General features: G+C 43.7%; 1 protein-coding gene across 1 annotated transcript in view; it reads right to left on the bottom strand.

Annotated features, from left to right (window-relative positions):
- jarid2b (jumonji, AT rich interactive domain 2b) overlaps positions 1 to 15,732 on the bottom strand; it is a 128,511-nt gene that overhangs the window by 52,155 nt on the left and 60,624 nt on the right. Inside the window, exon 3 of the mRNA XM_049603152.1 lies at positions 5,636 to 5,759. Coding sequence (XP_049459109.1) covers positions 5,636 to 5,759 — 124 coding nt within the window. The remainder of the gene's footprint in view (positions 1 to 5,635; positions 5,760 to 15,732) is intronic.

Here is a 15,732-nt window from a genome sequence, read left to right as displayed (position 1 = left end):
GGGAGACGGAATAAACAAAGAAAGAGACAGTTTAAGCTTTACTGCAATAAGCACGGACACAGTTTGTAGTGATGATACAAATTTCTCTGTTTTTTTTTTTTTTTTGCAGGCACAGAAAGCCACCGTTTAACTGCAAAAGCAAAGATGCCGTTCTAATTGACCGACTAAAAGCTCAGAGGACTATCTGTCCTGTTTAGTCAATGCACGGCAATTTGTTTGTGCATGTGAGTACTCCCCTATGTACGAATACAACATTAGGTGTACGACTAGGTGTTGCACTGCATATATGTTCCCTCACAATACCATCTAAAGTAAATCAATAGACACATTATGGCCCTCTATTAGCACACACATTTGCAGTGTGTGCGTACAGGCCTGCGCGCACATGCATGTAATCCCTCATAAATGGAAATGGTGATTATGCATTACTGACAAGAGTCATTGGTTACGCTAGACAAGACAAGTGTGTGTGTGTGTGTGTGTGTGTGTCTCTTTGTGTGTACACACTTGGCATTCATTAAGTCGAAACAAAACAAGCGGCAGCAGCTGAGTGTGTGAGTGTGTGTCTTGGCTGAGACAACAGAGAGAGCAGATTCAAAGAGAGCCAAAAGTGGGGTTCAGTAGAGAGAGGGAGGGGGAAAAAAGGGAGACACAGAAAAGAGGGACGGAGAGAGAGAGAGAGAGAGAGAGAGAGAGAGAGAGAGAGAGAGAGAGAGAGAGAGAGAGAGAGTGCAGAAATTAAGCTAAGAAGTCTGTTTAAGAGGGCCACTCAACTCCTGATCCACACACACACTCTAGTCCACGCTCTTTTGCAGTGTTCCAGAAGTTAGTCTTCAGTTTTTTAAACTCACGCACAGTTGAACTAACAGCTTGGTTGCCAGGGGCAACGCCATGAAAACCCCTTGTAAGCATTAATCACGTGAGCTGAAATAAGATGCACCATAGTCTTATTTTTCTGCTTCTGATTTCATCTAATATTCCAGAAATCAGTTTAAGTGCTTGAGATTTGTTTTACATTTAAAGGTTAAATGACTAGATTAGGATTTAACATTGTATAGTTTCATACAAAGGTTCTCAATCATCACCTACAACCCACTAGAACTGTGTGGTGGTGTAATAATCTACAGACACTCTGCCCTTTGTCTGTAATTTCCGATTTTGTTCTTACACTGCTGTGGTCAGGACGTTGCTGGGCAGAACACGCAGGTGAGGTTGGGACTTTATAAAAAGGTAGCGACCAGATGGCAGTAAAGCTGCAATGACTAATTTATTAGTCATCTATTAAATGAATCGCCAACTCCTTTGATTGGCAATGTATTTGATTTATTTTTTTTAAGAAGAAAAAAAGTCTAAATTCTCTAATTTTAGCTCTCTCTCATTTATATGTGAAACTTCGTGGTTTCTTCACTTCTGAGAGTCAACTGAATGTCTTTGGCATGTGGACAAAACAAGATGTCATCGATTGACATTTTCCACCATTTTATGACATCTGATCGACCAAACAACTCATCAGTTAATTGAGAAAATAATCAACAGATTAATCAATAGCAAAAATATGTCCACGAGGAAGCCTTTTAAACTAATGCCCTCTATACACTGTGCGATTTTAGCAATCTTAGAAGACTACTGCATGACACACTGTGAGACGTGGATCTAATAAACTTTGGTACGACGGCAAGTTTGATGTGTGCAGATTGTACGATGGCTGTTTACTACTGAATCGCAGGTTACGACGTACGTCAATATGCAACGTCATCAGCGTGCACAGCATCAGCGTACGTCATTCATCTGCGCCACCATAGGTAGCTTGCTCACCTGGAAGTTGCAGTTCCTCCACAATTTCCTTCCACACAGCGTCTTTTTTCTCGCGGTCATGATAGCAGCTGGAGGAAACATCAAATAAACAAGGCTTCTGCTGCCACAGCTCCACCAAACTTTCCTCTTTCTGGGAGTTCCACAGACTTCTTTTTGATCGTTTTACCTCCATGGCAAGCGATCATTTGTTTGGGTTTAGCGCCGGTGTCGCGGTGACCATTGCGTCATTTTGTGCTGCATTTCTGTTGGTTGATTAGTAGATGTAGGTCGTAGCAGCTGTCACACTGTGAGATAGTCATGCTAAATTTCTGACACCGTCAGAATTTTATCTCAGGTTATCTTTGTTCGCAAGACGTTGACAACGGCTGTCCTTGAACCTGTCTCACAGTGTGACATAAGACCATCGTTTTAGAGCCACGACCAAAGATATCACCACGTTTCTCCCACAGTAGCGATCTTTTATCTGGGACAGCCCAAAATCGCACAGTGTATATCGGCCATAAGAAACAGTGCCAAAAAAATGCAAATATACAATCTAAGGCTGGCTTTCACTTTCTCTGGCGATACTGTTTGATATTGTGTAGCCGACAGTTCCTGCATAGTACACCTTTAACATGCATTAAAAAAAACAGAACACCTACATTCTCCAAAGCGAATCCAGTAAAGCCACAAAAATATCAAAGAAAACCATACAGGCGTCATGTTAAGATTGTAGTCGTGAGAGCAGCAACACTACATTAAAACAGCAATAGATGAATTTATGACTTTACATGATGCTGACTAAATGCCAACATAATGACAGCTTATTGGAAAAGATGCTCCAGTGGCAGCAGGATGATTTATGACCGAACTAAAGACTTCCTTCAGGGGTTACACAAAAGTATTCTGCAGAAAAAAACATTTGATTCGCACATGCAACACATAAAACTACCTGCCGTGCTGTGCTAGCCAAAGCAACAACTTCATGGTAAAGCCTGTTTAAAAGCCTGTTCTGGGACTTGTCTCGACACCTCAGTGGCTAGTAAACACACTCTTCAACTTAAATCAAACGTGGGCAGGAACAGAGGTGCGGAGAATATAAGTAGGTCAGTAAACCATGGCAGTGAAAACGAGACTGTGCGGGGTTGTGGATGGAAGTTTGCATGTGTGCACAGGGTTTGGCAGGGGAACCCCATTTGGAGAATATGGTCATGCTGGTAGGAGAGGGCTACAATGAGCTGGCATGTTTGAGGGGATGTGCTGCCAGTCTCTCCACCAATCTCAGGAGCATGGGAAGGCAAACACAGAGTTGATCTCAAAGACTTCTAAAGGGGGCCGCTTCCTGCCAAAAATCACTCGCACCTGTCCTTCTGTCTCTGCCTCCCTTCCTCTCTCTGCTGCTCCTCCCAGTCTCTCCCTCTCTGTCTATCCCTTCATCCTCTCTCCACAGTGTGAAACTTTTTCTTCACTCAAAATTGGAACCAGCTACGCCGCCGCTCCTCCCTTCTGTTTTGGCCGGTGCCAGGTGTAAAAGCTCCTGGCATCATCTCAGTTAGTCCTGTTCAGGAACAGTGCGGGGCAGCCATGCCAGGGCACTGGAGTCATCCTTCACACATAAAGCGCACACATGCACACACACATATACACACAAAATAAAGCTTTTTAAGAGGGCATGAGGCATTGCCAAGTACTGGCTAGGCTTGTGTTTCATTAGCATCAGATAGAAAGCCTTTCTTCATTCAGTCCTGCTGTGTGTATGCGTGTTTGTGTGTGTGCGTGGAGCGAACTAATGAAAACCACCGAGCAAGCTGGCCTCTAACTGAACTCCACTCAACACACAGCACTACAGGCCATCAGAGCAAAAGAGAATAAAAGTATGAGAGTGTCCTTGTTGGACTTGATTCCTTCAGTGCTTTTCCTCCTCAGCTGGTAGAGAGAGCACAGTGTTTATAATTTGCTATAATACAAGCCAGAGGGTCACTTGGTTTCAATTCAACTCTTTCTGTTGCTGTCGGTCAGACCATCGCTACAATTATTCTCTAAGTGTACGACTCAACCTCATTTATTCTCTCTGACTTCCAGATAATGTTTTTGACTACTTACAGAAAATGATTTTCTGTCTTTTTTTAACACTTGTACCTTTATTTCATGTTCAAGGATATACCATTTCTACAGTATCTCAAACTTTTCTGTCTCTGGAACGGCCCCGTGAAAACTTGAATTTCTTATCAGCTGCTTCAGAGGCACGCTCCTCTGTTTCAAAGCCAGGTAGATGAAAGCTCATAATGACCGAGCTCAGATTTGGAGGTTACAGTATCGAATGACAGCGAGCAGGATTTAGGCAGGTGCTTGACACACAGTGAATGGAGCCTGTATGGGCTGCTCATTACAGAGGGACATCTGCTGCTGTCCGGCCCCCCAACCCCCCCCCGCCCCACAGACTCCGCCCCTAGCTTTACACTGATGCTTTGATGCCCTGTTAATGTGTGTGAGAGACCAGTGGCAGAACAAAACAACACACACAAGCACACGGGCAGGCACCCACGCTTTCACACACACACACCTGCCTCCTACAGTAGCCGGCTGCTTGAGAATAAAAATATAAGAAAAAGAGGTGGCTGCTGAAAATATAAGCATGAATGTGATTGTGCATTGAATTATGTGTGTGTGTGTGTGTGTGTGTGTGTGTGTGTGTGTGTGTGTGTGGTGTGGAGGCAGAGGAAAAAAAACATCAGCTTTGAGACACACACCAGCTGTTTTAATCTGCTGTACACTCTATAGAGCATGATTATTTGTAAATCATATTTTCCAGCTTGTGATTTCAAAACCCACTTCGTGCTGAACGCATTCGAAGCATCACATTTTCCAAACACCCTTTATTCCATTTTCCAAGAACATTTGTCTTGAGGAGGGAGCAGGGTTTTGTACCAATCTCTCTGAAAATTACTTTTTTTTTTTTTTTGCACAGATGAAATCCATTTCAATAATTCACTCGTGATATAAATGCCTTCTTTAAATAAATTATGCCGGCCGGAAATTAACGGCTTATTGTACTCTGCAACAAGTTCAATTTCTAGATGATTCATTTGGAAATGCATGGCAACATTCCTTTAAGTGGCTAATTATAAATGACTGAAATGGCATTTGCGTTAAAAGACGATGGGGTGTGCTCATTAAAAGACCTCAGCGCTCTTTTAAAGGGTGGTACTATTTACACTTCTCTGTTGACTGTCATCATCTTTTACAGAACTAACAGACAACTTGCTCTCTTTTCCAAATTTGTTACTGAGCAGTTATGAGTGAGGGCCTGGAAAAGACAGAAGAGGAAGAATGAGAGTACATAAACCAAGTATATAATTAATGCAATGAACAAAATAACACTGGAACATTTTACATTGATTTCGCTGGGGATGTTGTTAGCGAGGATGCATAGGAGGCATGGGGACAGAGAGAAAGAATTACAGAGAGAAAGAGAACAAATGAGGGGAAAAAACAAAGATAAAGCGTGTGTGTAAAACAGTGCAGAGAACTTGAAAGCAGCCGGTATCACATGGCAGCTTCTTAACCCTCAGAGCTCAGGAAATTCATCACAACTAAGCTGCACTTACAGTCTGTAACATGTGTGCAAAGTTTCTCATCACACTCGCAACCTCACACATTCACACTCGCGCTGTCGGCAGCCTTTGGTACGAAATCATGTATACAAGACACCGAAAGCCTCACAAGTCCACACCGATACAAGATTCAAAGCTCTATAAAGCTATTTAATGACCCAGTAACTCACAAACAGGATTAGGAAACTTTCACACAGACATAAAAACACACACACAAACAGTCTCACCTCTTCTTTGCAGGGCCGTCCTCGCCATACTCGCGGCTCCCATGGCCCTGAGAGCGCAAGGATCCATCCTCTTTGTGGCTGCCCTTTGACCCCGAGCCATTCAGCTGCCCATTGGCTAGAGAACCTGAGGAGAGACGCACCAAAATGGGTTACCAGCAAATATTTTTTCCAACCTGGTATGGTCCTTTGTGGACATTTTATGATCCAGGGGCTTAAAGGTCCCATATTGCAATCATCTCTAGGTTCATACTTGTATTTGGGATTTCTACTAGAACATGTTTACATGCTTTAATTTTTAGAAAACTGACCCCGAAATGCTCCATTTTAGCATCTGGCTCTATTTAAGCCCCCCTCACAAAAAAGCCCAGACTGCTTTGACTGGTCAGTGTTTCCAGGTCTTCCACATCTGCAGTTTTTGTGTCTTCACAGCCAAGGAGCGACCGTAGCAGCACTTTAGCAGCACTTTCTATCTTGATATAGTATTTTTGTGACATCACAACTTCACAAAAGTCTTATCGGCTCGATTAAAGGCGTGGCTTCTGAATACAAACTGTGCATTTCTCGGTGGATTTGGTTGAAGAAGAACATAGTTTTTCACACATGCCTCAACAGCAAATTTTCTTGATCAACTAAAGTCATAGGGGGCCATGTTTAACAACAGCAAAACTACATAAAAACTTCTGTAGATAAACTCTCACACAATTCGTGCAGTATAGCCCAAGCTTCATTTATCCAGTCATATCTCAGTACTTCCCAAAAACATGCAGTTTTTGTAATATTTAAAACACTGTTTGGAAAGTACTGTTGTAAAATAGCTGTAAAACATGGACCCCAATGACTTCAATTCATCAAAACTTTTCTCCATTTTTAGATTCTTCGTTCACCACGGAGGCATGCGAGAAAAACGACTTTCTTCCCTAATTCAACGTAACACTGGGTGAGTAATTGATATACAAATGATCATTTGGGGGGGTGAAGTGTTTCTTTAATATTGCATAAAAACTATAGTTAGAGTCTCTGGGGAACAAACATTGTTTTTATCTGACAGTGTTAATAAAGTCTTCTGCTTTTGTCTTTGATTTGATGCAGTAGAGAGGGCTAAAGGCGGAGTAGATACATTTCTTTTGATAAGATTATGGTCGTTGTGCTTTATCTGACAGTGCACACAACATGGAAAACAAAAGAAAGACAGAAAGAGAGACAGGGATGAATACAGAGAGATCCAGACTGTATAAATACACTGAGCTCCTGAGCCCAAAGCATCGGCAGGCAAAGCAAAAATAGTGACACATCTCTCCAGCGATTGTGACTGAATGACAAGCTCACATACAGTCCTTCACATCACACATTGCCACAACTATTGCAGCATCACAGTTGCGGAGTGAGCGAGGAGAGAGTTATTTATTCATTTTCCTGTCCACATTTTCCCTTGTCAGATGCAACTACTTTTCTCTGCTGGCATACGTGATGTCTGCCCTTTGACAAAGAATTAAAAAAAAAAAAAAAAAAAAACAAGCCCGAGGCAGAGAGAGAAGTGAACAGATATTGCTGGACTTGACGTTCATAGTGAGCCCAATTGACAGAGCCCTAATTAAATATTTAGCAAGCAACTCAGACAAACAAAATAAGCCCCCAGACAGATTCTGAAATCAAAAGCAACAACAGGCACAGAGAATTCGAATTAGGTCAAACAGAGGAGTGGAAGTCAATGGTAATTAAGGGAGACAACCAAATTAAACAGATATCACAAGGCTTGATTTCCTCATGGGCAGTTCTTGCAATTCTTGGAACGTGTCATACGGGCCTGTCGGATTCAGCGACACCGCGTGAATGAGCAAACTTATCGGGGAAACAGCGGGGGAAGTTCAAAGCTTTCCAGATTTATTAAAAAAAGAAGAATGCGGGAGCTGCCGAGGAGACTGTAACCACCTGGAGACAAGAGGTGAAATATCACTTTGCAGAGCTGAAAGCTGAAGATTTATATCAGCGCTGCAATCAAACATTTGACACTGACAGTAATTCATCACATTTTTACCCGTTTTGACCTGTTTTGACAAGCATTCATGCCTGACTGGACTTTGGTATGGCAGGTTGTTGAATTATTCATGTTCATTTTGCAAAAACAAATGATGATTCACTGAACATTTAAGCTCCAAGTGGTTTGTTTAACCAAGAACGCTGCTGTCATAAACCCTCTCATTCACCTTTACACTGGCATGTCACTTTCTCATTGGCTGAGCAGCTCTTTCATTGCCTTCCCAGCACACCCAGTGAAATTCCATTTGACTGATGTTTGGGAGGGATGTGTCAATCACACTGCACCACAAACTCCTAATGGTGGGTGTCAAAAGGAAAATAAATTAAGATAATAACGACAGTGGAGCACGGGTTAGGATAAGTGGCAACTTGAATGATATCCTGTTAGCAAGGAGGCTACTGTTGAACAAGCCCGGGCATCGTGTCATGTGAGAAAGACGGGACGGGGAGGGGAGCCGTAAGATCAAATGACAGTGTAGGAGACAGGATGAAGATGAGCAATTGTAGAGCAGGTAAGGGGAGTTTTCAAACATATGATTTAACTGAGATTTATAAATGTGCTTTGGGCTGAATGAGCACACACACACACACACACACACACACACACACACACACACACACACACACACACACACACACAGCCACACTTCCTTATTATTGCATAGACACACAGGCGGTTGGTTTCCCTCACACACGCCGGGCAGGTCAGTACCTGAAAGCCGGAGGTACAGTCATCAGGCACGCATCGTTGCGGTCAGAAAGTTAACAGGCGCCGGCGTGATGAGTAAGGCCACTGCACTGCTGGCAATGCTTTATGTTGGTGTTGGAGAGCCTCGAAGTCTATAGGCCAAGGGTGAATCACTGCCTCACAATGTCACAGTTTGCACGAAAGGCTCACATTCACTTGCCTTTCATCAATCAAGAGTTTCACTTCAAGAGCCTTGAAGTTTCCCCATACGAGCAAAAGTGAAGTTTCATTAAATGAAAAAACATCTTATGTCAACAAAGAATTCAATCCTGCATTTGTGAAACACTTTTTAGGATAAGTTCCAAAGATTTAGACGGATAAAGAAAATGTTAATTTTTGACCATGAAAAATAATGTTTAATAAAGAAATCTGAGGGAGCTGATTAAAAATGATAATTAGTTGGGGCTCAACAAAGAAGAGATGTTGCACAGAGTGTCATCACGATGTCTGGCCGGTACATTTTGCCAGAAAAACTTGCACCGGAGCAAAAAATGAAAGAGCTCATTAACTTTAATTGTGCTCAGAGAATGACTGACGCATGATGTCCCCACAGAAAACAAACAAACAGGCTGAGGCCCGTTCCGCCGCCCCCTCTCGTCTCCACCCTCCCCCTATTCCTCCAAAGAGTTGTTTGACATATGCTGGTTGCACATGAATGCCCATCTGAGGGCCAGTGCTGGGAGTCTTGCGAAGGCAGAGGGCTGGGGATGGGTGAGTGAGGCAGACAGGCAGGGAGCCAAAGGCCGGTGTCTTAGCTCAAGCTCCTGGTGCTGGTGGAGGCCTGTGACAAAAATGTTGGGGTAGTGGCAGAGGTTAAGACTGGGATGGGATGGGGCAGCTGAGGGATATTCTAGTGTGCCATCCTGGTGGCTGCTCCTTAGAGGGGGCGGGGTCTAATAAGATTTATGCGTGCTTAACTAAGCCCATCGCCTCACTATGTTCACCTCAAAGTCTCGAGAGAGCAGGAGGGAGTGAGCAGAGGTACGTAGCGTAACATAGCGTATCACAGGGGTGAGAGGAGCCTATTAGTGTGAGCTGCAGTAATAAGTGGAACTATAGCAGAGAAGTATAGGAAAGGAAATTAAAATGGAGGCAGAGTATGCCCTTATTGGCTCTTGATTTGGGGGTCAGCCAATATGTTTCTTTCAGGGATTCAGATTCTGATACCAATTATTAGTAATCAAGGAGACGGATACCTGATATGTGGAACTGATACACACTTGCAGTGACACTTTTGCATGTAACACAGTCTACCTTTCCCGGTGTTGCTTTGTGCAATAGGCCTACTGCACTTTTAGGCATTTTCTTTGCTGCATCCATACAGCGAAAGAGAGATAGGAGAGGGAGAGAGTATGGACTCAAGTTTTGATGTGATACAAAAACATTGGTAAGTCATGAAGAAGTGTACAGACTGTCCGCAGACTTAAGTTCCTACAAACTAAACAGAGTGATGGCTGACTCATATGAATGGGTCCACCGTGAGTTGAATGGACAAACGTTATATGAAACGTCTGTAATATCTGCTGCCTTTGGCTCAACACACAGCTCCACTCGCTAACCAGAGCAGCTTCAGCCTCTGTCTGTGGCTGAAATGTTGTTGGCTATTTTTCGTGACATGTAACCAATCAGATAGTGCTGTGGGCTGGACACTGAGCGAGGCTACCGAGTGTTGACTACAAAAACAGAGGCGGGCGATGGCACCAGTGCCAAAGCAACGCATTTTTCAATCATTTAATTTTATTGGCTTTCTGAATAATAAAAGCTGAATACCATGGCTGATAAATGGTCGATCATTATTTTTGAGAACACTTACGAACGCAGGCTTAATGAGAAAATGAGTGCAATTCTGTATCTAATGCACAGGGAAGCATATAAAGGCTGTGAATATATATAGCTGTGATACTTAATTGTTTCTAGGTTTGTGAATATACACTAATCTGTCTTTTGACTTCCTTCTCATAAGTGAACAATTCTGTATAATTTGCAGTTGGAGTTCCAGCGTTATACAAGACTTTAATCTCCCTTTCCCTCTTGTATACAAGAGCACTAAAATTCTATTTCATGCCCTTTGTTCAAGTAATCCACTGTGCCTGTGTACAATTAAAATTGCCGGATAATATAAAAAGAAACAATGGGTAGTTTTATTTTAGGGAAACTCCCCATAGTGTCCATTCCCAGAAGCTTTTCAGAGTAGAAGCAGATACTGCTAATTGACTGCCTGGCAAGCGGATTTAAAATAGCTCCAGATATATTGCTCTTCCCTCCAAAACCGGACCCAACAACATTGCATGACACTCACCGCAAGCCAGAACAAAACCATACAACAATGCGCAGTTCAGAAACATGGCATGTGCTTTGTACAGTTCAAGGCAGTAAAATCTAAAGCATCAGAGGGAAGGATGGGGTTCTGTAATGGCTCGAGCTGTTGTGGAAAGAGATCACGCGAGGACAGAATAGATGCAATCTCTTTTTGTTCCTTTGATTCGATACCTAAAGTCTCTTCTCTCAGCTACTGTGATTCTCTTATTCCTCTCCTTTTATCCCACCTTCCATCCTTCTCTCTGTTGGTATTCCAGAGAGAGAATAGAGGGCCCACACAGTGTTTTAGCTGCCACAGCTGCCACTCCGGCCATGCAAAGGGCTGGCGGCATGGGAAATACAGACAGACAGCAGAGTGACAGCAGAGCGAGTGCTGAAGGAAAGGGGACGACGTGCATAAAAAAAAGCGTAGGAACGGCAGGTCCTGAGACGGGCAGACCGACATGAGGAGAAAGAGAGGGGACAGTTGGAGAAATGGGCAAACAGGGAGCCTTCTCTCTTCAGCCCCTTCTGGTTTTTGGCCAGCAGCCAGCTCCTCCATCAACGGCACTCAGGCAAATGGAGAGGGAGGGAAGGAAAGGATGGCAGGGGAGAGGAGAGGAGAGGAGAGGTACGAACGAGTCTAGCGGGGAGAGATAGCGAGGTGGGGAGGTACAGGAAGAAGATGCAGCTTTAACGATTTGGAGAACAGGAGAGGGAGGATGGGAAACAGGACAGAGGGAAAGGAAGGGTGGCGATGGAGGAGGATTGGGGAAAAAAAGGAGGGGTGACAGATACTGTAGGTAGTTAAGACCGACGGGGCAGAGGACAGGAAGGACAAAGCAGAAAAGAGTAGGACGGTGTGAAAAAGGGAGATGGATGTAGGGAGAAGAGGCTATGGTGAGACGGGAGCGGGGGGTGTGGAGATACATAATCGAGGAGATTGAGCAGCGGGAGGGAGAGAGGAGACAGGAGCTTGCGGAGAAGGCAGTAACCAGAGTCCTATTGATGTGTAATGAAACCCTGCATCGGGGGAGAGACAACCGGAAGGACAGACGGATGGAGGGAGACAGGGATGAGAAAGGAGAGGAAGAATGTGGCCGTGATGGAGCAGGAGAAGGGCGAGCGGGTGAGCAAGCGGAAGCCGGGACGCAGAAGGGCATAATGTCATTTGTTAAATAATGCAGACAGCGAGCGGGAGAAGCAGGAAGTGTGACGGACACAGCGATGGACGGCTGCCAACAGCAAGAGGTAAAGTGGCTCAGGGAGATGGCATGATTGCTGGCCATGGGCAGGGAGAAGGCTGGTTGGGTGGGGGAGATAGACTGCCACACACACACACACGCAGCTGACTGACAGACTGCCACACCCCCTTTGGAACAGATAGCCACTGCTGCCTCACAGTGACGGAGAGAAGAGGAGGAGAGAAGGAGAGGCTGGGCATGGATGGAGGTATGTGGGGAGGGGAAAGATGACTGGGGAGGAAGACGATTGCTACTTTAAGGAGGTATTACTGTAACCTCCTTCAGTTTGATGACACCTATTTCCCAAAATGGTGGATACTTATCTCTCACTATACTGAAGCAGCAAAGACATTGCCTCGATTTAGACCAGATCCTGTGTGCTGACTAACATTTTATTTTATTATTCTTTCAGACCTAAATGATTAGCAGGTGAGTTGCTCAACAGAAAATTAACTATTACAATAACAAGCATTTTTTAAAATAAAAAATGGCAAGAATCTTCTAGTAGAAGCTTCTCAAATGTGAAAATGGTCTGGTTTGATAGCAAAATAAATATCTTCTGGTTTTGGGGCTACTTTTTGACTTTCTGCGGACCAAATGAATGATTGATTGACAATGAAAGTAATTGTTTGTTGCACCCAAGCAGCAACCTCCAAGGCTGACAATGTAGCCAATGCGCCCAAAACTGCAGTACACCGAATGGCCACTTGAGGCTGGCTCCAAAATAGAGCCAATTCCCATAGGCGCTAATATACGATTACACAACTTTACAGCAGAAATGAACATATTTACAGCCCGGCACAAAAATGGTTTTGGTCTCTATAGCTAATGCCAACATTCATAACAACTCTACGGGGGGTAAATCTTACTATAACTCACCGATTTACATTTTATTAGGTTTCATAGGTGTGGCTGTTTGAGTTAAAGGCTGTCTGCGAGGGGTCACCATAGTCTATGAATCAGAGCCACCCGATGCTCCTGCACACCTCCACCCTCTCATCCAAATATGGTCACTTCTGGCTGCACAAGATGGCGACCACCAAACAAACGCCAAACTTAAGGTTTCAAAACAGATGCCCGCAAACAAATGGGTGACGTCATGGTAGATATGTCCATTATCTTATAGTCTATGATTGCACCCCAACTATTTTTCTATACAGTAGAAGAAAAAATGTTGTAGAAAAAAAACTCACTATTGAATTCCCATCATAACTTCCCAGAGCCCAAAAGGTAATGCCTACATATAGCTCATTGTGTCCAACAAAACAAATAAAGTGAACAAAGCAACAAAAACATCAAATCTCTGACAGAAAAAAAAGCAATAAATCCTCACATTTTACAAGCTGAAACCAATAAATGTGTGCCATTCTTGCTTATGCATTTAAAACATTTATTAAAGTGTCCTGCTGATGAAGTGATCCATTTACTGACTTAAATCATTTAGATATGACAGTTATCTCTTATCTTAAACTCCGTCTATGACATATTTATGGATCATGTACATGCCTGGTCTGGCTCTCCAAAATGGCTGATAGTTTCATAATAACGCCTGTATGAGACTGAAAACTGCGGCACATGTCTGGCCCCAACATAAGCCCAGACTCTCTAACCCACAGTCCTCTAAAACAGCAGGAGCTGCCCATTCAGGATGTAACGCACGCTGAGTGTGATCTTCCAAAATGGCTGACCGTTTCACCACAACGTCTATGTGAGACGGGAAACTGTGCCGCTCGTACAACCTCCAAAGCCTCGCTAACCCACGGTGCTCTAAAACAGCAGGGCCCGTCTATTCAGCCGGGCTCCCTTTTGTGTCAGCGTGGGCTGCTGTCGTTACCCCCGGCACGACGGGCCGCCGACGCTTTCTAATGAGTCATTTTTATTCAGGCGATAAGGTCAGCTACCCGCGGCGGCTTAAAAGGCCCTGAGGAGCTCTGGAGTGGCAGCTATGAGATGCCAGACAGACACATGGAGATACACTAGCTACAGGGAGGGGAGGGGGCAGTCAGCACAGACAGGGAGAGAAGAAATGAAGGTGTGAAAAAATATATAATAAGGAAAAAAAATAGGGACGGTGGAAAAAATGCTAGGTATAAAAGATAAGCTACATTTCAAAAGAGACTTCCCTCCTGTCTGTCTGCCTGTCTCCCTTTCTGCTTAGCTGGATGACTGGCTGGCTTCTTTGGCTGGGCGTGAACTTTCAGAGGCTCTTTTTTCCTCCTGTTTCCTTTCTTTCGGTGTCTGGGTTGTGTTAATGTCAGCTGAGAATAGCTTCTGAGGCACGTGTGAAGTTCAAAATCTCTGCTGTTGGCTGGCAGAGGGCTTTTTTGTGTTGGAGCACCAGTGTCAAACAAAGACATGGTGGCAGCTTGGTTCAAAACAAGCTGTTCATCCCCCTGTGTTCTCACTCTTCTTGTGCTGTTTCAGGTTTACACGGCCTAGCAGCAAAGTCCCTTAACTGTTACTGTAGCAAGCTTCCACCTGGAATTGGCTTTCTGTCTAACTAAACAACTTCAAGTATTAATTCATGTCAGTGTTTCTATTAGGCCATGTATCTAATGAGTGTAAATGTCCAAGCTGGAAGAGATTAACAACACTTCCACACAGGGTTTTCTTTGTGTGTGGCATTGTGGAAGACCTCTTTAGAGTCCGTCTGTTTGATGCGTAAACAACATTTGAGAACTAGTGGGAATACTTTCAGTTCAAAGGTTCCTTTGAGGATGTGACACTGAACCAGCAAAGTGAAAGACTGTAGCTCACTGCCCACTGACCCACAACAAAAGGAAAATGAGAGTCCTTGATCATCTGTTCTCACTGGATTCTCTCCACGTTAAGTCAAATTGGGCTCCGTCGTCAAAGTAAACATGCTTAGTCTCCACTTACAAACAGACTAATAAAACTGTCCCCTTCAATTAAAGGAATGAAGAGCGAGCCTGAGACACTAATGTCGGCCAAGCCAGACAAAACTGGCAGCTCTGACATTTACTCCACAAAATGCTAGTGCAGCAGTTTCTCTGCTTTCATTTAGTTGAAACAAAGTGAAAGTTTTCAACACGTCAAATTGCTGCATTTCAAGATGTCCTTTAATTGTTGCACGGCTGTTTACAGTGCGCTGCAAGAGATGTTATTCATTTCATTCCATCTGAATTTCGTTCAGCTTATTAAAGACTTCCAAATTTGGGATGAGTGACAAATAGATACTTAACTGATCTCCACTGCGATGGTGACCTGTTTTGCTTTTCCTTATTTTCTGCCATCAATGTCAGATGTTCACATGAAACATGGCCAAAGTTTCAAATAATGAGGTAAACATATTTCCTTGTCAGCAAAAACATCAGGTTCCACACAATACCAACTTTTTTTTTCTACCTTCAGGACAATTTCCTAATATGGTTATCTACTCCAGGCACGCTACTGCATGTATTAACCCTATAATACATAGCCAACACTGCTACATGTAGCTACATGCTAACCTCAGGAAAACATACCTACCTACTTGTAAAGATGTTAGCTGAGAAGCTTTGATTGTATTTTTCATTGAGGAAAGTGCTGCCACAATGTTACTCTGTACACTCATTCCTCAACCCCCAGTACACTGCTACATGTAGCTACATGCTACCCTCGGGGAAACATGTTACCTTGTTGTAAAGATTTTAGCTGAGAAGCTTTGATTGGTGATTTTTCATGGAAGAAAATGCTGCCACAATGTTACTCTGTACATTCATTCCCCAGCCCCCAGTACACTGCTACATGTAGCTACAAGCTAACGTCGA

The sequence above is a fragment of the Epinephelus fuscoguttatus genome, linkage group LG17 (genome assembly GCF_011397635.1).
Source record: "Epinephelus fuscoguttatus linkage group LG17, E.fuscoguttatus.final_Chr_v1".
NCBI classification, from domain to species: Eukaryota; Metazoa; Chordata; class Actinopteri; order Perciformes; family Serranidae; genus Epinephelus; species Epinephelus fuscoguttatus.
This window is presented reverse-complemented; position numbering and strand designations above follow the sequence as displayed.